This window comes from Ctenopharyngodon idella, chromosome 11, assembly GCF_019924925.1.
Source record: "Ctenopharyngodon idella isolate HZGC_01 chromosome 11, HZGC01, whole genome shotgun sequence".
NCBI lineage: Eukaryota > Metazoa > Chordata > Actinopteri > Cypriniformes > Xenocyprididae > Ctenopharyngodon > Ctenopharyngodon idella.
Window position 1 is genome coordinate 17,857,426 of NC_067230.1, and position 24,716 is coordinate 17,882,141.

General features: G+C 35.9%; 1 protein-coding gene and 1 non-coding gene across 2 annotated transcripts in view; one reads left to right on the top strand and one right to left on the bottom strand.

Moving 5' to 3' along the window:
- Positions 1-24,716, top strand: part of LOC127523020 (CLIP-associating protein 1) — a 58,674-nt gene that overhangs the window by 1,267 nt on the left and 32,691 nt on the right. Inside the window, exons 2-10 of the mRNA XM_051913446.1 lie at positions 1,992-2,419; positions 10,377-10,455; positions 10,534-10,637; positions 10,709-10,800; positions 10,889-10,964; positions 11,192-11,289; positions 13,093-13,157; positions 23,519-23,647; positions 23,774-23,850. Coding sequence (XP_051769406.1) covers positions 2,225-2,419; positions 10,377-10,455; positions 10,534-10,637; positions 10,709-10,800; positions 10,889-10,964; positions 11,192-11,289; positions 13,093-13,157; positions 23,519-23,647; positions 23,774-23,850 — 915 coding nt within the window. The 5' untranslated portion in view covers positions 1,992-2,224. The remainder of the gene's footprint in view (positions 1-1,991; positions 2,420-10,376; positions 10,456-10,533; positions 10,638-10,708; positions 10,801-10,888; positions 10,965-11,191; positions 11,290-13,092; positions 13,158-23,518; positions 23,648-23,773; positions 23,851-24,716) is intronic.
- LOC127523080 (U4atac minor spliceosomal RNA) lies at positions 9,855-9,985 on the bottom strand. The gene has a single exon (XR_007932820.1). It is a non-coding gene; the product is annotated as a U4atac minor spliceosomal RNA (small nuclear RNA).

Sequence of the window (24,716 nt, forward strand, 5' to 3'; positions counted from 1 at the left end):
CAGCTGCTTCATCCATGTTTAATGGGTGAACTGGGACTGCTAATGTCTTCAGATATAAGGTACATGTCTGTTCATCTCACGTGACACGTTACATCATCTTTTGCATTTGTAAAGCTTACAAGAAAGTACCATAGCAATACCGTGTTTATCATGCTGTAAAATAAATACCAAGGTATTTGAATATGTTCATACTGCAGTAAGTAATACTGTGCGTTTACATAAGTTGATCATTGTTTTTAATCATAGGACAAATAAAAGATAAATTGAGCCCATTTATAGGGATGATTTTTTTTTTTTTTTTTTTGAGAGGGAGAGAGAGAGAACATAATTTGTGTATAAGTTGCATGTAATTTTATTATTACATTAATGTGAAATACCGGTAAATAAAGCAAAGTGTTTACAAGACAACATTTTTTTGTTCCCAGGAAAGTTTTCTTAACAGAAATAGAGCGTTAGTTTTTGATTTGTAGAACATTATTCTAATGTTCCACTAACGTTATTTTAGCATTATTTTAATGTTGCCCTAACGTTGTTCTAACATTATTGTAATGTTCCCCTAAGGTTATTCCAGCATTATTCTAATGTTCCACTAACGTTATTTTAGCATTATTTTAATGTTGCCCTAACGTTGTTCTAACATTATTGTAATGTTCCCCTAAGGTTATTCTACCATTATTCTAGCGTTCCCCAAAGGTTATTCTAGCATTATTCTAACGTTGCCCTAATGTTGTTCTAACATTATTCTAACGTTCCACTAATGTTATTCTAGCATTATTCTAACGTTCCCCTAATGTTATTCTAGCATTATTCTAACGTTGCCCTAATGTTGTTCTAACATTATTCTAACGTTCCCCTAATGTTATTCTAGCATTATTCTAACGTTCCCCTAAGGTTATTCTAGCATTATTCTAATGTTGCCCTAACGTTGTTCTAACATTATTATAACGTTCCACTAATGTTATTCTAGCATTATTCTAACGTTGCCCTAAGGTTATTCTATCATTATTCTAACGTTGCCCTAACGTTGTTCTAACATTATTGTAACGTTCCCCTAAGGTTATTCTACCATTATTCTAGCGTTCCCCAAAGGTTATTCTAGCATTATTCTAACGTTGCCCTAATGTTGTTCTAACATTATTCTAACGTTCCACTAATGTTATTCTAGCATTATTCTAACGTTCCCCTAATGTTATTCTAGCATTATTCTAACGTTCCCCTAAGGTTATTCTAGCATTATTCTAATGTTGCCCTAACGTTGTTCTAACATTATTATAACGTTCCACTAATGTTATTCTAGCATTATTCTAACGTTCCCCTAAGGTTATTCTAGCATTATTCTAACGTTGCCCTAAGGTTATTCTATCATTATTCTAACATTCCCCTAAGGTTATTCTAGCATTATTCTAACGTTGCCCTAAGGTTATTCTATCATTATTCTAACATTCCCCTAAGGTTATTCTATCATTATTCTAACATTCCCCTAAGGTTATTCTAGCATTATTCTAACATTCCCCTAAGGTTATTCTAACGTTGCCCTAAGGTTATTCTAGCATTATTCTAACGTTGCCCTAACGTTGTTCTAACATTATTGTAATGTTCCCCTAAGGTTATTCTATCATTATTCTAACGTTGCCCTAACGTTGTTCTAACATTATTGTAACGTTCCCCTAAGGTTATTCTACCATTATTCTAGCGTTCCCCAAAGGTTATTCTAGCATTATTCTAACGTTCCCTAAGGTTATTCTAGCATTATTCTAACGTTCCCCTAAGGTTATTCTAGCATTATTCTAACGTTCCCCTAAGGTTATTCTAAAATTCTTCTAACGTTCCCTAATGTTATTCTAGCATTACTCTAAGGTTCCCCTAAAGGTATTCTAGCGTTATTCTAACATTCCACTAATGTTATTCTAGCATTATTATAACAGACTTTTTAATAATACTTGGCCTGTGAATAAATGCAACACAAATTACTATTTTAATTTGCATTGCAGTACGTGACCTGAGACGTGGAACTGGACTTCATTACGATGATGGACTGGCTGTTTGACACCATTTCCTTGCAGGAGGTTTTGCACCGCTGGTGTTTGATCTGTCGGTTATAATATCAACACATGTTGCACCTGCATTCGTTCTTCAAGCGGCCTCTTGGATTCTGTCTTTGGATTATCAAGCTCACAGGTTGTTTTCAGGCCAGTGTTTGTGTGTTTATGTGTTGTTCTGAGTCATGGAGCCCAACATGGAGTACATAGTGGCGCAGGTCACGCAGAAAGAGGTTGGACGTCGCTTCCAAGTTGGACCAGAAATCATAGACTACATCCTGGACAGACAGAAGTCACATGACTTGGAACACGATCAGACCATGCTGGACAGGATGGTGGACAGTCTGGCAACCTCATGGGTCAACGCAAGCAATTTTAAGGTGAGAGTTTGTGATAAAAATTAATTTTTCTCATTAAAAGCTGAGTTGAGGCTGTGTGATTCTGTTATTTTGCATTCTTGATTGTGTTTGGTTGATTCATGTTCCAAGAGTTTTTTATACATGTTTTATAAGTGTGCATGACGATGAAGTAGGTTCAGGTTTGTTGCATTAGAGTTGCATAGCTGTTGTGGCAATGATTGCTGAAGATGATAAAGCATTTGTTATCATTTCAGGAAAGGCAACTTACTCCTGTTCTCACCAGTTCAGTGGGACTCTGTGCTTGAGTTTGTCTCTTCTGAAGCTCGAGTTTTGAGTGGAAACTCTGGTTTATAATTTCACAGGACTGCATTTTTGGATGACAGGCAGTTTGTATTAAATGAAAAACGTGGTTTATGCTTATAATTTACTGGCATTGTGTGTATTTCAGTGACCTGACGCAGTAAAGCTGAACTGCCGTCTAGACGCTGTCTAGAGAGTTTTACAGAAGCATCTAAAGAACATGATGTGCATTTTGAGTTTGGCATTAAATAAGTTTTTATTCTGCTGGTTGTTACTCTCAGTGTGTTTTAGCCAGAAAACAGTGTTTTGTTTGAGAAAATTGTTTACATTTTCTGCTTGTTGTTTTTTTTAATATTTTTATTCATTGATTTACCTTCGGCTTTATTTAAGCTCTCAATGGAGTGCAACAGTAAAAATAGACAGCCCTACTGTGAGCTACGAGGTTGTTAATCGATGGGATTTGCTTCTGTTGAAGCCATCATTCTGCATTATTTGAACTTATATTTAAAATAATTGTGTTTAACAGCTGAATTTGTGGTGAAAAATTACATTACCCATGATGCTGTACAGAAAATTCCACCAATCAGAGCACCAAAATAGCTCTTTAGCTCCGCCCACTCCCATGGAGCACTGCGAATGATGTAATTGAGTTGATCTCTTTACGCTGTCAAAATACTGAAATGCTGGTATATATGCATATTTAGCAATAGACTAAAAATATATTGTTTTTATATGTGTGTGTGTGTATATATATATATATATATATATATATATAATTAACATTTGTAAATGAGTAGATTTCTATTTCACCATCGTTTTTAATTCGATTATGCTGTTCGCAGTGATTCATGGGAATGTAGTTTTTTCCCTCAATAAGGCCATTAAGTTCACAGTCTTGTACCTTTGTCTTTTCGTCTGATTTTCTAAAACATCAACATCAAAGTTTGTAATGTTGTGTATTATTACTCTAATAATTATAATATTTTTTTTTATTTAGTACTACTAATAATATAAATTACTAAATAAAAACAAAATATGAAATATTTCTTTGGTAATATTTCACTGTAAAATAATACCTTTTTTTTATTTAGTACTACTAATAATATAAATTACTAAATAAAAACAAAATATGAAATATTTCTTTGGTAATATTTCACTGTAAAATATTTATTTAAGAAAAAAAATAATAATAGTATTTAAGAAAAATAATATACAGTAATATATAATAATAATAATAGTGTAGTATAATAATAGTATAATAATAATTTCATTTTACTTAGCAAATGTACAACAATACTAATATTCATGGCTCCCATGAAGCACTGCGAATGACGTAATCGAGTCAATCTATGCTCTCAAAATACTTAAATGCTGGTATATATGAATATTTTGCAATAAAAAAATTAACTAGATTCACCTTTTGTTTTGCTTTTGTCATTTTTATTATTTATTTATTTAATTTATTTATATTTCAGTTTAGGTAATATTAATACTTTAAATTAAACATCCTTATTTTCATTTAAGTTTTTTATTTAACATTTTTATTTTATTTTATTTCAATTACCTAAAACGATTGTTAATTTAACAATGACATCACTGGAACATTTTCAAGGCGATTCATCAAGCTCAATAATGCCAAAAAATGATCATTTTGTACACAGAGATCATCGTGAAGTTATTGCAGGGAGCGTCTGTGGCTTAAATCACATTTGAATGACAGTGTCAGTCTGTAAACGAATCTTTATTCTGCGTCTGACTTTGCAGCTGTTTTTTCTGGTATTCTCTGAACATCTGCTGCTAGATTTCATCCATGACCAGACACTCACTCCGAACTCAAGGGAAAGATCCACATATTTCCACAGAATTTAAACTCCTGTCATTCTATCCCCGTCTCCGATAGCTTGCGTATATTCGGCTCCAGTTGATGTTTTATGAGGCTGGTTTTGTCTGTCTCTTCTGTGCGGCTCATTTTGTGGCCCTGAGCCTTTATGTGATCAATATTTATATTCAAGCAGAAGCTTTCCTCTTACAGATGTTACTTCCTCTCTGCTGTTTTGGGTCCAGCAGGCGTATAATGTTACGATTCTAGTGCACTGCATTGATCAGACAGTAAACGTCTCTTCAGAGATCTTCAGTGCTGTCTGTGAGCTTCAGCTCGAGCATTAGCATGTTGAAGTGCTTATGGCTCTCCACACACACTTAGCATTCAAGAGCCGTGCCGGACACACGTGTGTCACCTTCAGTGAGTGCAGGTTTTATTGGACCAATAAACAAAATGATCCTTAAAAGTCTGAAACAAACTGTAAAATTACAATAATATTATGCGTGACTGTCTTAATTTCTTTTCAAACGTTAAACCATTAAAATTTTATTTTGACAGAAAGCTGCAGGGCGCCTTTAAAGCTTGTCTTTTGTTGGTTTAAGCGCTTCTCACATTAGTCTAAAAACCTTCTTCCTACACTGAGAGAGATCATGTATCTGTGTGGGCTTCAGTGGCCTGCTGGAGAAGTGAATGATGATTCAGCCTGAGAATATTAAAATAGCTTACTGACTGTGTGAAGAGCAGTGCATTTGTAACCTGATGGTTCGCGATGCGATAAGATTCCAGCGACAAACAAATTTGTCCACACCAGACGCGAATCAAAAATCACAGCCAATCAGAAGAGCGCGTGGGCGGGCTCTCTCGGCAAGCTCCCGGCACTCGCAACGAAATGCACACGTACATAATCAAATTCACGAATATTACACCATTTTAACATTATTAAAAATACATACTGAGTTACTGAAACAATCTTTGTCATAGAATACACTTGTCTGTTCACAATGAGTTGACAGTTTGAACGTTTTTTTATTTTGAAGATCTGAGGTGAATTGTCCATTTTTGTTTTCAGTAAGACACAAAATAATATTCAAACTCAGATTAGACGCCTTTAACATTAAATAAAGCACATAAACATTACCTGAGATTGTCATTATCATACTTTGTGTTGTTGTTCCAGCCGTGACGGTGCAGAAAAATAGAAACCATCTCTAAAATAATGTAGAATCATCGATTATTAATTCGATTATGCTGTTCGCAGTGATTCATGGGAATGTAGTTTTTTCCCTCAATAAGGCCATTAAGTCTTTTCGTCTGATTTTCTAAAACATCAACATCAAAGTTTGTAATGTTGTGTATTATTACTCTAATAATTATAATATATTTTTTTATTAAGTACTACTAATAATATAAATTACTAAATAAAAACAAAATATGAAATATTTCTTTGGTAATATTTCACTGTAAAATAATACCTTTTTTTTTATTTAGTACTACTAACTAATAATATAAATTACTAAATAAAAACAAAATATGAAATATTTCTTTGGTAATATTTCACTGTAAAATATTTATTTAAGAAAAATAATAATAATAGTATTTAAGAAAAATAGTATACAGTAATATATAATAATAATAGTGTAGTATAATAATAGTATAATAATAATTTCATTTTACATAGCAAATGTACAACAATACTAATATTCATGGCTCCCATGAAGCACTGCGAATGACCAGTTTGAACGTTTTTTTATTTTGAAGATCTGAGGTGAATTGTCCATTTTTGTTTTCAGTAAGACACAAAATAATATTCAAACTCAGATTAGACGCCTTTAACATTAAATAAAGCACATAAACATTACCTGAGATTGTCATTATCATACTTTGTGTTGTTGTTCCAGCCGTGACGGTGCAGAAAAATAGAAACCATCTCTAAAATAATGTAGAATCATCGTGTGTCGTCGTCGCGGCTAGTTAAGATAAAAACTCTGAAGCCCCGCGCCAGCGACACGCAGCGACAAAACGACAGGATCCCATTCATTTTAATGGAGCGCTGGCGACTTCCGGCTAGTGATGGGGAGTCGACTCCGAAAGAGTCGATTCCTCGACTCTGAATAGCCCCAGAGTCGGGGTCGACTCCAGCACAGGAATCGACTCTCGGTGTCGACTCTGTTGCTGTGTCCGAAACCGCTCACTTGTTTACTGATTCTCGAATCCATAGCCTATATAAAGTAAGGAGTGAACGAAATGAAGCGAGGAATTCGGACACTGATGAATCGCGTTAGAGAGCTGTCGCAAAAACTTTGTCACATACATTTATCCACAGATGTGTTTCGTGACTTTTCTCTCTGTAAAATTAGGTGCAATTAGCTAGGTAGCAACATTGATACTCATCAAGTCATTGCTAAATTGGACTAATTTGGACAGTCTTGCTAAACGTGTGTTGTTTTAATGAGGGGATTTTAAGACTTCACGTTGGGGAAAAATAAACTAATTAAGTGTGTAAGGACTGCCATCTTGCCTTATTTATGACCCTGTTTTGATGTAAAGTAAATGGAGTCGAGGAGTCGGAGTCAACTCCAAAAAACCTGGAATCGAACACCCCTACTTCCGGCGACACGAGTGACAATGACCTTTGGCGACAGAATGTAGGCGTGTCAAGCGACGGGAGACACGCAACAAAAGTTCATAAATTTCAACTTTATGCAAATGAGGAGCGAATTTCGCAAGCGACAACCAATAGGAGTGAAGGCTCTGGAGCTCACGTCACCGTCTCGAGTGCAGGGAAGACAGACAGGCGGTGTGAACGGGGCTTGATTAAACATGGAAATAATACCTTTTATCGCATGACACGGTGTAATGGTTTTGTCAGTTGTCTAACTGGAGGAGATGTATAAAGTCATTTGTTGAATAGCAGGAGGTACATTTGTTTATTTGATTAGCCAGCTAATGGCGTGAGATTGGGGTATTTGTGTTTGGTGATGCTAGAAACTACAAATCTCATTTTACAGTTGAGATTGTGTGTGTTTGAAAGAGACAGAAGTGTGTTGTCTGTGTTCTGTTGGTCAAGATGATGGTTTTCTCATTTGTGTGTAATCTGTTTTGTGTCACTCCGATCTCAGTGTGGACGCACAATTGTGCAAAAGTGAAGTGAAACCGGTTCTTTGTCGTTTTAGTACTTTCATCTGACCATGCAGAAAGCGGTCTGACTGTAAAGACAGTGTTAGTGTGTGTGCACTGCATCAGCTGTACTACAGTGAATTTGGTTCAGCTTGAGTGATTTATTCAATAGCAGCACTGCTGTACTGTTACTGTTATGACACTCTTAAAGACATATGGGTAATAAAAGACATTTTAATTATATAAATCGAATCGATAATCTGTTGTTTTCATAGCTGGACAAAATATTAGTTTGATGCAATATAAGCTCTTAATAAACATGAGTTAATGTGCATGTGTTCTTCGCACCTCTGGACTCCTTTAACAAACGTTTAACAGCTCACAAACGCCTGAGCTGCCGCAGCCAATCAGAGCGCTCGTCCCACAGCTGGCCTGGAAACCCAGCCGTCTCCGGCGAGAGTAATCACCCCACTCTCCGTAATGAGGACAGCGAGGGGTCCCACTGCAACCCGGGCCATCTTATTTTACCTCACACATGCTCAAAGTCACAGTTAGGGTGAATGTGATGGAATAAACATTCAAATGATGTAATAAACCCATATGGTTATTTAAATGTGGCGTGTGATCTGCTGTATGTTGAGTGTAGAAAGCGTGCATCTGGTTCAAGCAGCCCTATATATAGCACATACACAAGGATTCAAAGGTAGTCAATAGTTTTATCCCTTAAAACTCATCTTTGATCACCAAAATGACATATTTAAATGTCTTTTTTTCCTGTGAAAAAATGTTCTTCATGCCTTAAAATAGCTTGATTGTAACTCTACACCCTTGCTTCATTTAATATACACGGATCTATGAATATGCAAATTAGCCCCGCCTCCACTCACTCGCACGAGCTCCACTCGGTCAACTTACTGAGGTAAACGCTGCACAATGGTATCGCTTTTTACAACATTGGACACATAACAGTAATTAATATGATTAGCCTTTTGCTTGACTACATTATCAAACAGCTGCTTATAATATGTTGCTAATGTTACACAAACCATGTTCCCGTTCGTCATCTCAGACAGCTGCTTTCTAAAAATCAGTAGTCATTTCACTCGGCGGCCATCTTCGAAACGCCTCTCGGGCATACAAGTGCTATCTCTTTGAATGGGGAAACAAATTCTCCAAAGGCGTTCACCAAGCTTTCGATTAAACTTCATATTTGAAATCACCAATAAAATCGGACAACAGTGGTCTAATAAATTTTGCTCGAATCATGACAAAAAACGGCTGAATCAAGCCCCAAGCGCGCGCCTGACTGTTTCTATAGGAACCGGAGCTTCTAACGGCAGCTGCAGTGATGCGATGACTTTACCAGTCAGCGATTGGCTCTTATTTAGAAGGCGGGACGTATTCCGCCATTATTGCGCGTTATACTTTCTCCCATACGAGTGCACCGTTTTTCAGTCTTTGATCGGTATTCTTAGAAACACTTTAAACAAATCAGAACGTCAGTGGAGAAAGGCATACAGTTCATCATAACATCGTGATATACATCATACACCCACTATATTGCTAAATCTACCCGATTTTTCGTATTAACAGAAAAATAAACCTTCTCTTGAGACTCCCTTGCTTCAGATCGGTCATAGTTAATGATATGCTAAAGCCCGCCCACACGCTGACGCGATTGGTTACAAGGTAAGCTAGTTTGTGATGCGATTTCAAACCGCTTTTTTTGAAACTGTCTTTAGATCACTGCAGTTTTTAAAATATAAAATACTCAGCAGTGGTGTTGTCTTAAATCATATTAAAAAGACATAAACAACATTAAAAACTTGATTTTCACCACAGGGGAACTTTAATATAAGAAATGTTTTGTATTTATCTCAAAACAGTTTAATAAAACGTGCGCAAATATTTAGCTGTTCATGCACACGTTGCAGGTGAACAATATTTAATTCAAATATATAAAAAACAATTGAAAAATAGTGCATTGCGCACATTATGAAGAATGCAACCACAACGTTTTTATTCAAGACAATTTCAGAATTCCATATAGACTGTTTTTTTAAACACACTCTTTCAAAACTGTTTGTTTCTTGCTGGTTTTGTACCTGCATTTGTGTTTTGGAGAACAAAACCGTATTTACAATGTAGTTTGTCGAACGTGCACTAGAGGTCGCTGTTTTGATGTGTGTTTTATCATTATAACCGAAACTCACAAAGGGTTCCAAAAATTGCACCATAGCCCGAGCCAGATAGCTCAGGTGATGCTGGTTGTGTTGGTTAGGTGTTAGCAGGGCTGTTCTCACTAGTCGTTCATTGAACATCCCAATCCACCCCCAGACAAGGAAGGTTATCGATCGCACTGCAGCCATGGCTTCCTTCAGTCCTGCTGGTGTTCACAATGATGGTAACTGTGATGAACGAAAAATACTGCTGTTTATCTGATATATTGTGCTTGTTTGATTCAGCATGTTTTAGTTGAAACCATTCAGTGGTTATTTACCAGAAAAGACTCTTATTTTTGTGAATATTCAACAATAAAACGCAGTACAGTGGTCATTACCCATAATCCTTTGCTGCTTGAATTTGCATACACTCTCTGACACAGTTTTCAGTGCAGTTTTGACCTTAAAATGTTACTGAATGTCATTTGTAATGCAAGTTATTGATGTTTTTATTAAAATATGATACTTTTATCGTATTTTATTTTTATTTTTATTTATTTTTTTGTCTTTTTTTAAGGTGGCGCTGCTGGGAATGGACATAGTGTCCGCTCTAGTGACCAGACTACAGGAACGCTTCAGAACACAAATAGGAACAGGTGAATAATTTAATAATATTTTGTTTTATTAATATTTAACAGATTAAAATGTACACATTTTGATTCTTCTTCTCTCAGTTCTGCCCAGTTTAATCGATCGTTTGGGTGATTCTAAGGACCAGGTTCGAGATCAAGCACAGTCGCTTCTGTTAAAAATCATGGACCAAGCGGCCAATCCGCAGGTGAAACACTAGAGTCCTGCTTTAGAGTAAAACTTCTCTTGAAACTGTGGTTAAAGTATTTTTATTTGCAGTATGTTTGGGACCGAATGCTGGGCGGCTTCCGTCATAAAAACAGCAGGACCAGAGAAGCTGTTTGCTTTTGCCTTATCTCTACTCTTAATGTGTATGTATCCGTCAGATTTACATAATGTTTATTTTAATTTAAAATTCTGTTTTTTAATTTCTGTCTTTTTCCTTGTTGTGTTTTGCAGATATGGAGCCCACGGATTAACCCTTAGCAAGATTGTTCCTCATATTTGTCACTTGTTGGGAGACCCCACCAGTCAGGTGAGTGTTTTTCTTCACATCTACTGACTTTTATTCTCTTCTTTCACGAGAACTCTGGGATTGTAATATTGTGGTCTGTGGCGCCTCCTGCTGGTGATCACAGGAACTACGACTGGCATTGAGAGGCGCTACTTCAAAAAGTATATATGGAAATGCATTATATTATATTATATGTGGTTCCAGGTAAAAAAATAACTTGTAGAATAAATAAATATGTTGATCCTCAGGTTCGAGACAGTGCGATGAACTGCCTGGTGGAGATTTACAGACACGTGGGGGAGAGAGTGAGGATGGATCTGGGTAAAAAGGGACTGCCGCAATCACGGTAATAAAATCACATTAAAGGATTAGTTCACTTCTGAATGAAAATTTCCTGATAATTTACTCACCCCCATGTCATCCAAGATGTTCATGTGTTTCTTTCTTCAGTGGAAAAGAAATTAAGGTTTTTGAGGAAAACATTCCAGGTTTTTTCTCCATATAGTGGACTTCAGGTTGAAGGTCCAAATGTCAGTTTCAGTGCAGCTTCAAAGAGCTCTACATGATCCCAGACGAGGAATAAGAGTCTTATCTAGAGAAACCATCGGCCATTTTCTCAAAAAGATAAACATTTATATACTTTTTACCCACAAATGCGTGTCTTGCACTGCTCTGTGATGCTCCACGCATTACGTAATCACGTTGGGAAGGTCACGTGTGACGTAGGTGGAAGTACTGAGAAAGCGAACGTCAAAGACTAAGTCAAACGGCCTTTACAATAAAAAAAGGTAAAACAGCGATGTCGGTCGATTTTGAAGTTGGAGGAGAAAATGAGATGGAGTTTTTCGCCCTACCGCGGTACTTCCACCTACGTCACATGACCTTTCCAACGTGATTATGTAATGCGTGGAGCATCACAGAGCAGTGCAAGACGAGCATTTGTGGTTAAAAAGTATATAAATTGTTATTTTTTTTTAGAAAATGGCCGATGGTTTCTCTAGATAAGACTCTTATTCCTCGTCTGGGATCATGTAGAGCTCTTTGAAGCTGCACTGAAACTGACATTTGGACCTTCAACCTGAAGTCCACTATATGGAGAAAAATCCTGGAATGTTTTCCTCAAAAACCTTCATTTCTTTTCCACTGAAGAAAGAAACACATAAACATCTTGGATGACATGGGGGTGAGTAAATTATCAGGAAATTTTCATTCAGAAGTGAACTTTAAAGTCCCCCTGCAGTCAATAACTTTATCCTTTAAAACTCATCTTTAATAATCAAAATGACATATTTAGCCTTTTTCCTGTGAAAATAATTTCTTCATGCCTTAAAACAGCTTGAATGTAACTCGACACCCTTGCTTCATGTAGTATACGCAAACTCATGAATATGCAAATTAGTCCCCACCCCCACTAAATCACAGCAGCTTGGATTACCTGATCCACTCGCTCAGCTGTAGTAAACGCTATACGATGGCAAATATTGGTTTAATTTAGTAATATTTATTTGAACAAAAACTTCAAATTCAGAAGAAAAAGAGTGAATTATACAGACTCATCTACAAGTTATCAGAATGGTGATGTGTTTTATACAACGCTCATCTACATGACGGGAATTGATATGATTAGCTTTTAGCTAACAATGTGTTGCTAATGTTACACAAACCATGTTCCTGTTCGCCATCTCAGAGTCAGACAGCTGCCTTCTAAAAATCAGCATCACATCATAGAAAGTCAGTGGCAGGTCCTCCTGACAGGATTGGTCACATGTTTGTGATGGTAGGAAACAGGGGCGGGGTTTTTGGTTCACTGCAGTTTACTCAGTAATGGTGTCGCCTGATGAATTTGCACATGGTTTGTCTTAAAATGTATTAAAAACACCACATAGACATATAAACAACATTTAAAAACTTGATTATTATTATTAAAATCATTGTGTCATGGCATCCACATTTTAAAAAACATATTTTTTTCCATATGATTTGTTTATGATTTATTTTGTAAAACCTCAAGCACATTTTATTGTTCTCAGCTGTTGCACATTTGACAAATAAAATACTGACAGTGTTATTTGTGTTTGAGTTATTATTTTTTATGATGTGTTCAACCTTTATTAAGTTCTATTATGTGTCTTCTGTTTGTTTTGTTCAGGTTGAATGTGATTTTCAGCAGGTTTGATGAAGTCCAGAGGTCTGGGAACATGATCCTGTCCTCAGGTGAGTGAATCTGCTTTTGTTTGACGTGTATGTGTGAGCAGGAACAGATGCTGTCGGCTGTAAATGAAAGAGATGAAAGTGTGTTCAGGTGCTGTATGAAGTTACTGCGAGGTTCCTTCTGTGTGTGTGTGTGTGTGAGAATTGCTCGCTGGTGAGATTGTTCTCATTGTTAAGCCATTGTTTCCTCGCTGCCCCAGTTTCATTGTGCGTGTGATTTGTGACCGTAGTTTTGGTTTCGTTTAGGACGGTGGAATGTGGGCCGACTTCATCTACTCTCAATCTTTTGATGCAGTTTTTTTTTTCTTTAAACAGCATTTCACAGTTTACAAACAGGAATATGCTCTCCGTTTCTACAGTACATGATGCATATGAAAAAATAAATCCGTATGCATTAAAAGACAGATTAAATCTAAAGCATATAAATGGCAAAAGTAATGACTAAAAGCATTGTTTCAAAAGTGCTAAGCACCCACAATGATTCATGTCAGTCAAACTATAATTGCGGTATGGGTTAGTGCATTAGGCTGAGATACATTTACATTGAAGAAACTGCCAGTGTTTGTGAACTGTGATTTTGACATAACCTTCTGTGTATTTGACAGTTTAAGTGCAATAAGACGTGAAAGAGAACTTGGTTTGATACTCAAGCGCCACACCGTCTGACAGACAGCTTTATGTGTGCGTGCTTCGGGTGTGTGTACTTAGAAAACCATATATCAGAGGTTTAAAATGTTATGGTTTTAAAACACATGCAGATAATACAGTATTTATAAAGGGAATGCATTTTTAGTCCTGAATCTCCAGGTTGAGTAAATTGGATGTATTATGCAGCTGTACGGCTCATGATCACAATCACAGTTCATGCTCTCTGAATTACAATAAAAGGCCAAACATGCCAGCGGTATTTGTTTCCAGGCCTGTTTAAAGGTTAACGGCATAAAAGACACACAGCAGTACCTGAAAATAATACACTCTTCAAAGAGAGACTTCAGCCGAATACAAACCATCACAGCCTCGTCTGGAACAGTATTTGGTTTATACACATCAGTATTTTTGTCTTGTTTTCCAGTACAAACATTCTTAAATCAAGATATATTTACTTGAAGCAGAATGACATGAGATTTTAAGTCTTGTTTTCTGAAAAATGTATTAAAATAAAGCGAGTTTAAGATTTAAAGGGGATATAGAATTCAGAAACCCTTGTTATTAGCGACACCGGTGGACGTTAAGTGAACTGCAGCAGCAACTTACTGCTCGTACTCAGTACAGTAATTTTTAAACAATAGTTGAGTTAAATAAAACTACCCAGCAGGTTGGGCAAACATTTAACCCAACCGCTGGGTTAAAACAACCCAATCGCTATCACTGGGTTAAAACAACCTATTTGCTGGGTTAAAACAAGCCAATCGTTGGGTTTGAACAAGCCCAGTCGCTGGGTTAAAACAACCCATTTGCTGGGTTAAAACAACCCAACCGCTGGGTTAAAACAACCCAACAGCTGGGTTAAAACAACCCATTTGCTGGGTTCAAATAACTTAACTGCTGGGTTAAAACAACCTAAACGCTGGGTTAATACAACCCAATCGCTGGGTTAAAACAACCCATTTGCTGGGTTAAAACAACCCAGTCGCTGGGTTAAAACAACCCATTTGCTGGGTTAAAACAACCCAGTCGCTGGGTTAAAACAACCCAACAGCTGGGTTAAAACAACCCATTTGCTGGGTTAAAACACCCCAACTGCTGGGTTAAAACAACCTAAACGCTGGGTTAATACAACCCAATCGCTGGGTTAATACAACCCAATCGCTGGGTTAAAACAACCCATTTGCTGGGTTAAAACACCCCAACTGCTGGGTTAAAACAACCTAAACGCTGGGTTAATACAACCCAATCGCTGGGTTAAAACAACCCATTTGCTGGGTTAAAACAACCTAAACGCTGGGTTAATACAACCCAACTGCTGGGTTAAAACAACCCATTTGCTGGGTTAAAACACCCCAACTGCTGGGTTAAAACAACCTAACCGCTGGGTTAAAACAACCTAACCGCTGGGTTAAAACAACCCAACAGCTGGGTTAAAACAACCCATTTGCTGGGTTAAAACAACCCAGCAATTTTTGGAATGTGTATTTTTATCTTTATAGTTATTGTTCTTGTTTTAAACAGGCTTTTTAATCGCTGATGTTCTTTCACTCCATCAAAGTTCTGAAATGTCATTGTCGTTTATGCTCCGCTTCAAAAATTTTATAAGATTTGACAGACTTTTCATTTTTGTGTGAACTATTCCTTTAAATGTGAGTGAGGTCAGTAGAGAGGCAGTCGCTGCAGACGAGAGCAGCAGTGTGTGTGTGTGTGTGTGTGTGTTCAGTCACAAGACACAGCAGAGCTTCATCACTACAAATCAAGCCTCCGTTATGACAGCAGGGGACGGTAAGATCACATGAACATTACTGCAAAACATCTGTCTTTAGTTCACCAGCTCCGGCTGTGTTTTACTGGTCTGTTTCAGGTGCATTAAAGATGTTTGCACGGGTTTGTTTCTGTGTGACGATGTGATCTAATGCATGTAAGGATTCAGTGTTTCAGGGTTTCGTCTGATAGTCGCCCTTGTTTCTATTCAGGTGTGAGTTTTAGCATCTTCTGAATGTCTTGAGCTCGTCTTGTATCATGTTTCTTCAGCTTAATCAACATCATTAGCATATTAGTGCTGTTTTAACGCTCATTTGCTGCTTCAGTTCATGTGAGTTTCACGTCTCAGGTGTCTGAAGTGCTCTGAAGTATTCATGATCATGAACTCAATATTTGATACTCTTTCGTACACACGACTCCGTTCAGAGTCCCGGGATGTGCGTCTTGTTCACCTTAGGGATTTTCTGATCCCATTCGCTGCTCTCACATTCATCTGATGTTGACAGGCTGTAAATGTTCCCGTTATCACCCCGTTTACACCTGGTATTTACATCTCAAATGTGACCGCTTGTGATCGGATTTCTCTGTGAGGGGACGCTCTCTGACTTCATGACTAACAGAACATGCATCAGTGTAGTAAGTGACTTAGCACAAAATAAAAATGCACAGAAAAAGATTTGCACAAATTCCCTAATATACTGCGATGATTGCTTGTCAGGTCACATGCATTTCTGACCGCCTGTTGCATAAACCGCTTACACTAGTATTACAAGTCATCTCATTTTTACTCTTGCAGGTCATAACTTTTTCTTAAGTCAGTTGCATAAAAATATTGATTGATCTAATTTGAGATTAAAAAGAAAGTTAATCACTTGACTAATTGCTAGTTGGTTTGACTACACATACAAATTTATCATTTTAGACCACATTTACACTTGTAGTTAGATATTTTATCAGATTGCAATAGCTCTACTGTATGGAAGCTTGTTTCCGCCATTGAATAATAAAAATAAAAGATAATTGTGACTTTTTATCTCGTAATTCTGACTTTTTTCTCACATTTTTCTCAGAATTGTGAGATATAAACTCGCATTTTCGAGTTATAAAGTCCAGTTCTGAGGAAAAAAGACTCAGAATTATGAGTTTATATCTCAAAAGTCAGAATTGTGAGGTAAAAAGTCACAATTACCTTTTTTATTATTTATTCAGTGTCAGAAACAAGCTTCAATACTACTCCTCTAAGAAAATCTGAACTAATTTTTTTAATCAAGTTAATAAAAATGTAGTTTTAGAATTTTAAATCTTTTAAGTAACTTATTATTTATATATATATTTATATATTTATCTTTTTAATAACTTTTTTTAGTGAAATTTAAAAACTCAAATCGATCCTCATCTGAGGAAATTATTGATACTCTTCAAATGTTTTTTTTTTTAATCAAATTAATACAAATGTAGATTTTTAAAAGTCTAAAGAGGTACTAAATAAAGTTTAATTATAATATTTATATCAAGCGATATGTCAGTAAATATGTTAGTATACTTACTATGAAATAAATGTATTTTGGTATTGTTTATTTTTTTTTTTTACTAGAATAATTATGAACCGGGACAGAAATTCATACCAGGTGCAAATCGAGTCACATGCTGAAGTTTAACACTAAAATAAGCACTATTAATAGTAATCATAGACTTTTCAAACACACAAATAAAATCTGTTAACAATAATCAGTTAAAATCTGTTAAAGTGTTTCACAAACAGTAACTGTAATGAACAGAAAATGAGCCGCAGTTTCCTCCGATGTTTGTGTTTTCAGAGGAAACCAGCTGAATGTTGCTTTTGTCCTGCATTTCTCAGCTGCCAATTAACATGCCTGCGGTGAATACAAGCCTGTGAATCAGAGAGAGACGAGCTTCAGCGATAGACGTCTGACATGATGAAATCTAGAGAAGGTTTGTGCAGTTTAATATGGTCTTAACCCCACTTTCTGTGCCGTTCTAAGGGAGAGAAACGCAGTAGGGATTTTGGTGTGTTTACAGCATCTTGTGTGTGTTTCGTAAGAGTGAAAGTGTGTGTGAGATCAGCCCACACGCTACGGCACAAAAATAAGCAGCTTTGGATTGGACACATGGCTGAAATGGGACACTTTTTTATACCTCTGGTCGGTCCAGCTACTCGTCACTTCACATGAAACCCTTTAAAAGTAGGTTAGAGAACAATTTGAGCATTGCTGATCATATTGTGGGTGTTTTTGCCTTGAAGGAGGGAGAAAGATCATTTTGTTTGATGCATTAATGTACTGTAACATCTGCACACATGCAGATAAGGAAGCATTTGGGTGATTCGCCACAAAATCAAATGAAATGTAATGAGATTTTGCATTAACAAAAAGAAGCCTATATGGGTCATTTTACAGAACTGGTTCAAAGTCAGAGTTGAAAATCTCTTTTTTTCCACAAATTTTGTATGTGCAAATTGTATAATATCCAAGGTACACATTTCTAGTAATTGTGCAGTTAATTCTCATATTGTATTTTCAGAAAGTTTTGGAATATTTTTCCTCTCCCCAAATTTGTCACTACCGAAACACAATAATAAATAATTTAATAAGAAGGGTTACATTGACCTATTAACATTTTGTTTACCTCTACCTTGGAAATATATGTTTTTTAAGAGAGTTAATCAATAACAGTTACAATTTTAACAATATTTTAAGTATAATTTATGAGATTTGTTGTATCTTGAATCCAATCTTTCTTTGTAAAAGTCATAAAGTTTATCATACTGATTTCAAAGTGAAGGATTCATTAGTTTGAATAAACATTGAACCAAACACTATAATAACATCTTATTTTTGACAAAACATTCCATGTTTCTGTCGTGACTGCACAGTTTCGGTAGTGACAGTAATGTGTTGGTAGTGACCACATCACATTACACAATTTTAACTCACATACTAAAACACAAATGATTTGCATAACTGTACTAAAATTGTTTATTTCCCAAAATAAACGATTATGTGTTCCCTTTTGTCACTACCAAACCAATGATGTCACTACCGCAACAGTCACAACCAAAACGTGGTGAAGTTTCGGTAGTGACAATTTTCGATACTTTTGAGCCACTCAAAGATGCTAATCAGCACATGGTTAGCTAGCACAGATCTGGACAGTTGTACACACATAAAAACAAAATTTTATCGAATAACCCCACAAAAACAATTATGTCACAACCGAAACTTCACCATGTTTCGGTAGTGACAGTAATGTGTTGGTAGCGACTACATCACATTACAGAATTTTAACTCACATACTAAAACACTAATGATTTGCATAACTGTACTAAAATTTTGTTTATTTACACCAAATAAATGATTATGTGTTCCTTTTTGTCACTACCAAAACAATGATGATGTGTTTCGGTCGTGACTGTTTCGGTAGTGACAATTTTAGATACTTTTGAGCTGCTCAAAGATGCTAATCAGCACATGGTTAGCTAGCACACATCTGAACAGTTGTACACACATAAAAACTACATTTTATGGAATAACACTCAAAAAGTTTGCTTAATTGCAGAAAAAAGGTGTTTGGAAGTGACATTCCTTAAAGTTCCACACAGATTTTCAGACTTTTGAACACATTTGATTCAAAATGATGGACTCTATCTACTATGAAAGAGAGGCTATGAGAGGGAGGGACACAGGAATATTTCCTGATCAGAAATGTAGAAGTGTGTTAAAATCAGTCTCAGCCTGTTTCGGTAGTGACATGAAAATGCGGGACACTTTTTGTGTTCTGTGAACTACATCATATATATTGAAAAACGTTTGGTTGTGCAACATCCCATCAGTCAGTGAATGTTTCTCACATTCCTCTCGTTCAGTTTTAATAAGGATTATTAAATTCACTGAAAGCAGACAGGGATTTATCTGAAGTTGAACTCCCTTACAGACGTTAATACAGCAACACCTTTTGTTTCAGCCAATTTTCTTAATTACAGGCTCAGGAATCATTAGTCAGGGAGTGGCGTTAAACACTCACCAGTATGAGAAGAACGAGTGATTGTGAAAGACGTCCTCTCGGATCAATCTTAAGCTTTATTTGAAGTGTTTGTTGTGAAAGCTGGTCCTGAATCACAGGATCAGGACAGGATGAACCCGTGATCTGCCTGCAGAGATGATGACAGAGTTGATAATTGGTGATTTTGTATTTGAGTTTGAGTCTTGTTTTAAGGTCCATTGTGGCATTTTATTATGTTACTAATTCACAATAGATTTTGCAATTTGGTACATCACCAGGAAGTGACATATTCCTGTGCTCTGTAACACAAACTGCCAGCTCATCAGCTTCAGTGTTCTGCCACCTGCTGGTGAAGTGTGGCGTCACACCTGCTGGCCTGAGCATTGTGGACATAATGCTGTTTTAGTCAACAATATTCCTGAATGATCTGATTTCTTCTTTATTTGCATTTTGACTTATAACCAGAGCTATAATTATTTGTTACACCGTTTTAATGTGTTTTAATTTCAGTGGAGCTTCATCTGTGTTATGGCTGAATATTTATTGTCTATCAGTGTGAAACAGATGCGTTGTGTCAGAAGATAAAAATATGTTTTTTGGCTGTATTAATGGCTGGTGTGCACTAGCACTAGTTCTCTCAGTGTGTGACGGTGTGTTTTTTAGCGTGAGGTGATGATGACATCATCAGGAGTCATGATGATTATGTGCTTCAGTCAGCTGTTTAGATGAGACACAAACTTTATGTGTGTGTGTGTGTGTGTGTGTGTGTGTGTGTGTGTGTTTGTACAGGCTGTGATATTACTATACAATATATATTATTAATATTTCTGATGTATGCAATACATACTTAGTGTACATTATGTGAATTTTGACCTACTGCTCTTGCCAAAACGTGCCATTCATGTGCAGTGATGTAGTTTATCCCACAATGCAATGCTCTCAGACTGATCTGTGATGAATAATCCAGGTCTGATATAATCACCAGTAATATTTAACAGACTTTCAAAGGTTAAAGATGCTATAAGTGATTTTAGATGTTTTGCTGATTTCCACTAATAACAATAATAATAATAATAATACTTACTGTTATTAATATAGTTATATTTATTATTTTATATTAATTATTATTATATTAGACTGCCTCCATCCCTTTGACTCGCCTTCTCTCCAAAACCCAGCCCCTTAGAAACTATAATAATATATAATAATAAAAACTATAATAATAATAATAATGATGTTTTTAAATTATACTTGTGATATTTATATAATAATCTTGTATTAATTATTATTACAGTTAGCCTCCATCTATTTGACTTGTCTTTTCTGCAAAACACAGCCCTCTAGAGACTAATTATTATTATTATTAGTATTAATAATAATATTTTATTATACTTATTTTTTTAATTAAATATTTGTAATTTTTTTTACACAAATTGGAACAATTATTTTAATTAAAGTAAAACCCTAACCCTAATTAAAAAATATCTTTAATCTTTAATTATTACATTTTTATTATGAGATGATAACTGGATTTTTAATAAATTTTTCTTTTTATCTTATTTATTTTAAATTTTTTATACATGTAAAAAATTTTCACAAATTAGAACAATTATTTTAATGAAAATAAAACCCTAACCCTAATTGAAAAATATCTTATTTTAATTATTGCATTTTTATTATGAGATGATAACTGGATTTTTAATAAATTTTTATTTTTATCTTATTTATTTTACATTTTTTATACATGTAAACATTTTTAACAAAAATTGGAACAATTATTTTAATTAAAAAAACCCTAACCCTAATTAAAAAATATCTTATTTTAATTATTACATTTTTATTATAAAATGATAACTGGATTTTTATTTAAATTTTATTTTTAAATGAGTTATTTTTATCTTATTTATTTTTAATTTTTTATACATTTAAATTTTTTACACAATTTACAACAATTATTTTAATGAAAATAAAACCCTAACCCTAATTTAAAAATATCTTATTTTAATTATTACATTTTTATTATAAGATGATAACTGGATTTTTAATTAATTTTTATTTTTATCTTATTTATTTTAAATTTTTTATACATGTAAAAATTTTTTTTACAAAAATTGGAACAATTATTTTAATTAAAAAAAAACCTAACCCTAATTTAAAAAATATCTTATTTTAAATATTACATATTTATTATGAGATAATAACTGGACAGCAATCACTGTGAGGTCATGTGACAACATACTGACATTTCATATAGTCTAAAAAATAGTATGTAGTGTGCATGTAGTAAGCAGCATGCTAGAATTGCTTTCTGGACGCAGCCCATGTGCGTGGCCCCTCCCCCTGCTCTCCTCCACCCAATGACCTGTGGGCGGGGCTTCAGTGATAGATCAACCCATCATGCTCCTGTTTTCACAAACACACACACACACACAGAGGCAGGGAGGGGTCGAGCCGCTGGTGGAGGCTGTGTCAGAATGAAGCAGCGTGGGAAAGCGTGACGATATGTTGAGGAAGCTGGTGTGCCGGAGGATCTGTGCCTGTAAGTGTCAGACAGACAGACAGGAGATGATGTCGAGACGGCAGCTTCTGTAGGTCAGGAGGACGGGCGTCAGTGTCGCTTGTGTACGAGGAGTTTCGTGAATGATAGCGGCTCACATCTGTCTGTCTCTCTGCATCTGTCTTTCTGCGCTGTGTGTGTGAAATCTGATAGCTGTGATTAAATGCTGCATGCAGACCGTGTGTGTGTGTGTGTGTGTGTGTGTGTGTGAGGTTTTGCCTTCACCAAATGTCCTCACAACCTGCATAATGGAACCTCTCAATAGTCTCTGCAAGGGAAACTGCTTGATAAACATATTAAATAATGTCTGGATGAAAATATAATGTCATTATCTTGGTTTAAACTGTGTTTGTGTGGGTTGCACTTTGCAGACAAAATCTTTAAGTAGCAATTTTTGATTGTAAAAGGGTAAATACAGTTTTTAAGTTCTCTTTCAGGGGTCAGTCAAGGTTTTGGGTTTGAGTTAGTCTGTTTATTTATATAAAACATTAGATGTTTATGGTAGGTCCTCGTCAAGATAGCTGGATAAATGTGTGTGTGTTTATTTCCTGGGAGGTTTCTGGAGTAGTTCAGAGCGTTAGAAGGCCGTTCACAGTGAAGGATTGTGGGAGAGAGGTGTTGACATTAATGCATGATGAATAAGGTTGAGGTGTGTGTGTGTGTGTGTGTGTGCATTAATAATTCATGGCGATTGATCGCTGGTCTGGCAGATTTTGGTGCTGGGTCCCTCATGTGAGCGGCTCTGGATGGGAATCTTCCGTTCACGTGGGGTTTTTCCGTCCTTCAGAGCTTCACACACACACACACAGATCTGCTTCTCTTCATGAGGTGCTTCATCTCATGTGTTACAGCTTCGCTTTATATGTACATTTTTAATTTTTAGACCTCTTCTATTATTGATAGCTATCAGGATGTGAAGAGAGTTTCAAACAAAAAGTGTTTATTAGGGCTGGGACAATAAATCATTGAATCACAAATCGAGAAATGATTCTGAATCGATTCTGGGCTTCGTTTTCAACAGCAGATGGCACTGCGTGCTTTAGAAACAGTCGTACTTGAACTCGATACACACACCACTTATAAAATAATCCCCTTCATAAAGTTCGAAAAGGTTGAAGTGTGTTCACAGTGGGCGGTTTACATTAATCTCGTGTCATAAAATCATTCTGAGGTTCAAGTACATTCTCAGACTCATCCGAACGCACGAGCGCTCTTCTTCATGAGCATTTGAGCGGGCGCTTAAAAACTAGCCTAGAACGATGCATTCGGAAAATCTCAGAATCGATATGAATCGATTGATTGTCCCAGCCCTAGTGTTTATGAAGAACATTGCCTACCCTAGTTTTAAATAAGGGATTTCTCTGTCATTCCTCAGATAAGAACATCGACGATGACGAGTCAGTGGACGGAGGACGTTCCTCGTCATCCTCTAAAGGAGTGTCGTCGGTGCGGCGGACGGGATCCCTGCGCAGGCCGAGCTCCGCGTCCAGCGCCAAGAGCTCAGGTCCGAGTGAATGAAGTTTCATGTTATTTATTTATTAAACGGTGTGAGCTTCTGATCACAGTATAAAATATATTAAATATGATAATATATAAAACCCGCTGGACTTGTTGCTTCTGGTCTCATCAGGTAAAGAGAGCTCTGGTGCCGGAGCTGTCGATGAAGAAGACTTCATCCGTGCCTTTGAAGATGTGCCGACCGTACAGGTGAGTCAGAAATGCTAATGCTATCGTGTCAACCGCTGAGCTGAAACAACGGTCGTAAACCTAACTGTCCAATCAGAAGATCTGAAAAAACCCAAACTTTAATATTCAAATGTTTGGGGTCAGACATTTATAGAAGTTTGTATTCGTCATTGAATAAAACATAAAAAGTATAATTGCAAGTTTTTGTCTCACAATTCTTAATTTTTTTCCTCAGAATTGCGTGATATAAACTCACAGTTGCGAGTTATTATTAGGGATGCATGATAAATCGGCCACCATATCGGTATCGGCCAATATATGTTCATTTTTAATGTTATCGTCATCGACCCAATAAGAAAATTTGCCTGATAAATAATGTATTATTTCCTTCCATAGGAAACCATTTCCTATGGTTTTGAATTGCTTGAAATATGATTGAAATCACTTCAAGTAACACGTACAGCACAAGTCTGTCATTAAAGCTACATAATATTATAATGAGAACATTATAATTGTGTGTTTGGGACATGGCTTTTAATGGTGAGACTTTTTCTTTGTAATCAGGCTCTCAAAAATTATATACAAATTTGGATTTAGATTTATCGGCCAATATATATCGGTTATCGGCTTTCAAATTTAAAGAATTATCGGTTATCGGACAAAATTTTCATATCGGTGCATCCCGAGTTATAACGTCAGAATTGTGAGAAAAAAAGTCGCAATTACCTTTTTTATTTTTTATTTAGTTGCGTAAACAAGCTTCCATAGAAATTAATACTTTATTCTGCATTAAATTGATCAGTAAAGACATTTATAATGTTACAAAAGATTCTATTTCAAATAAATGCTGTTCTTTTGAACTTTCTATTCATCACAAATCCTGAAAA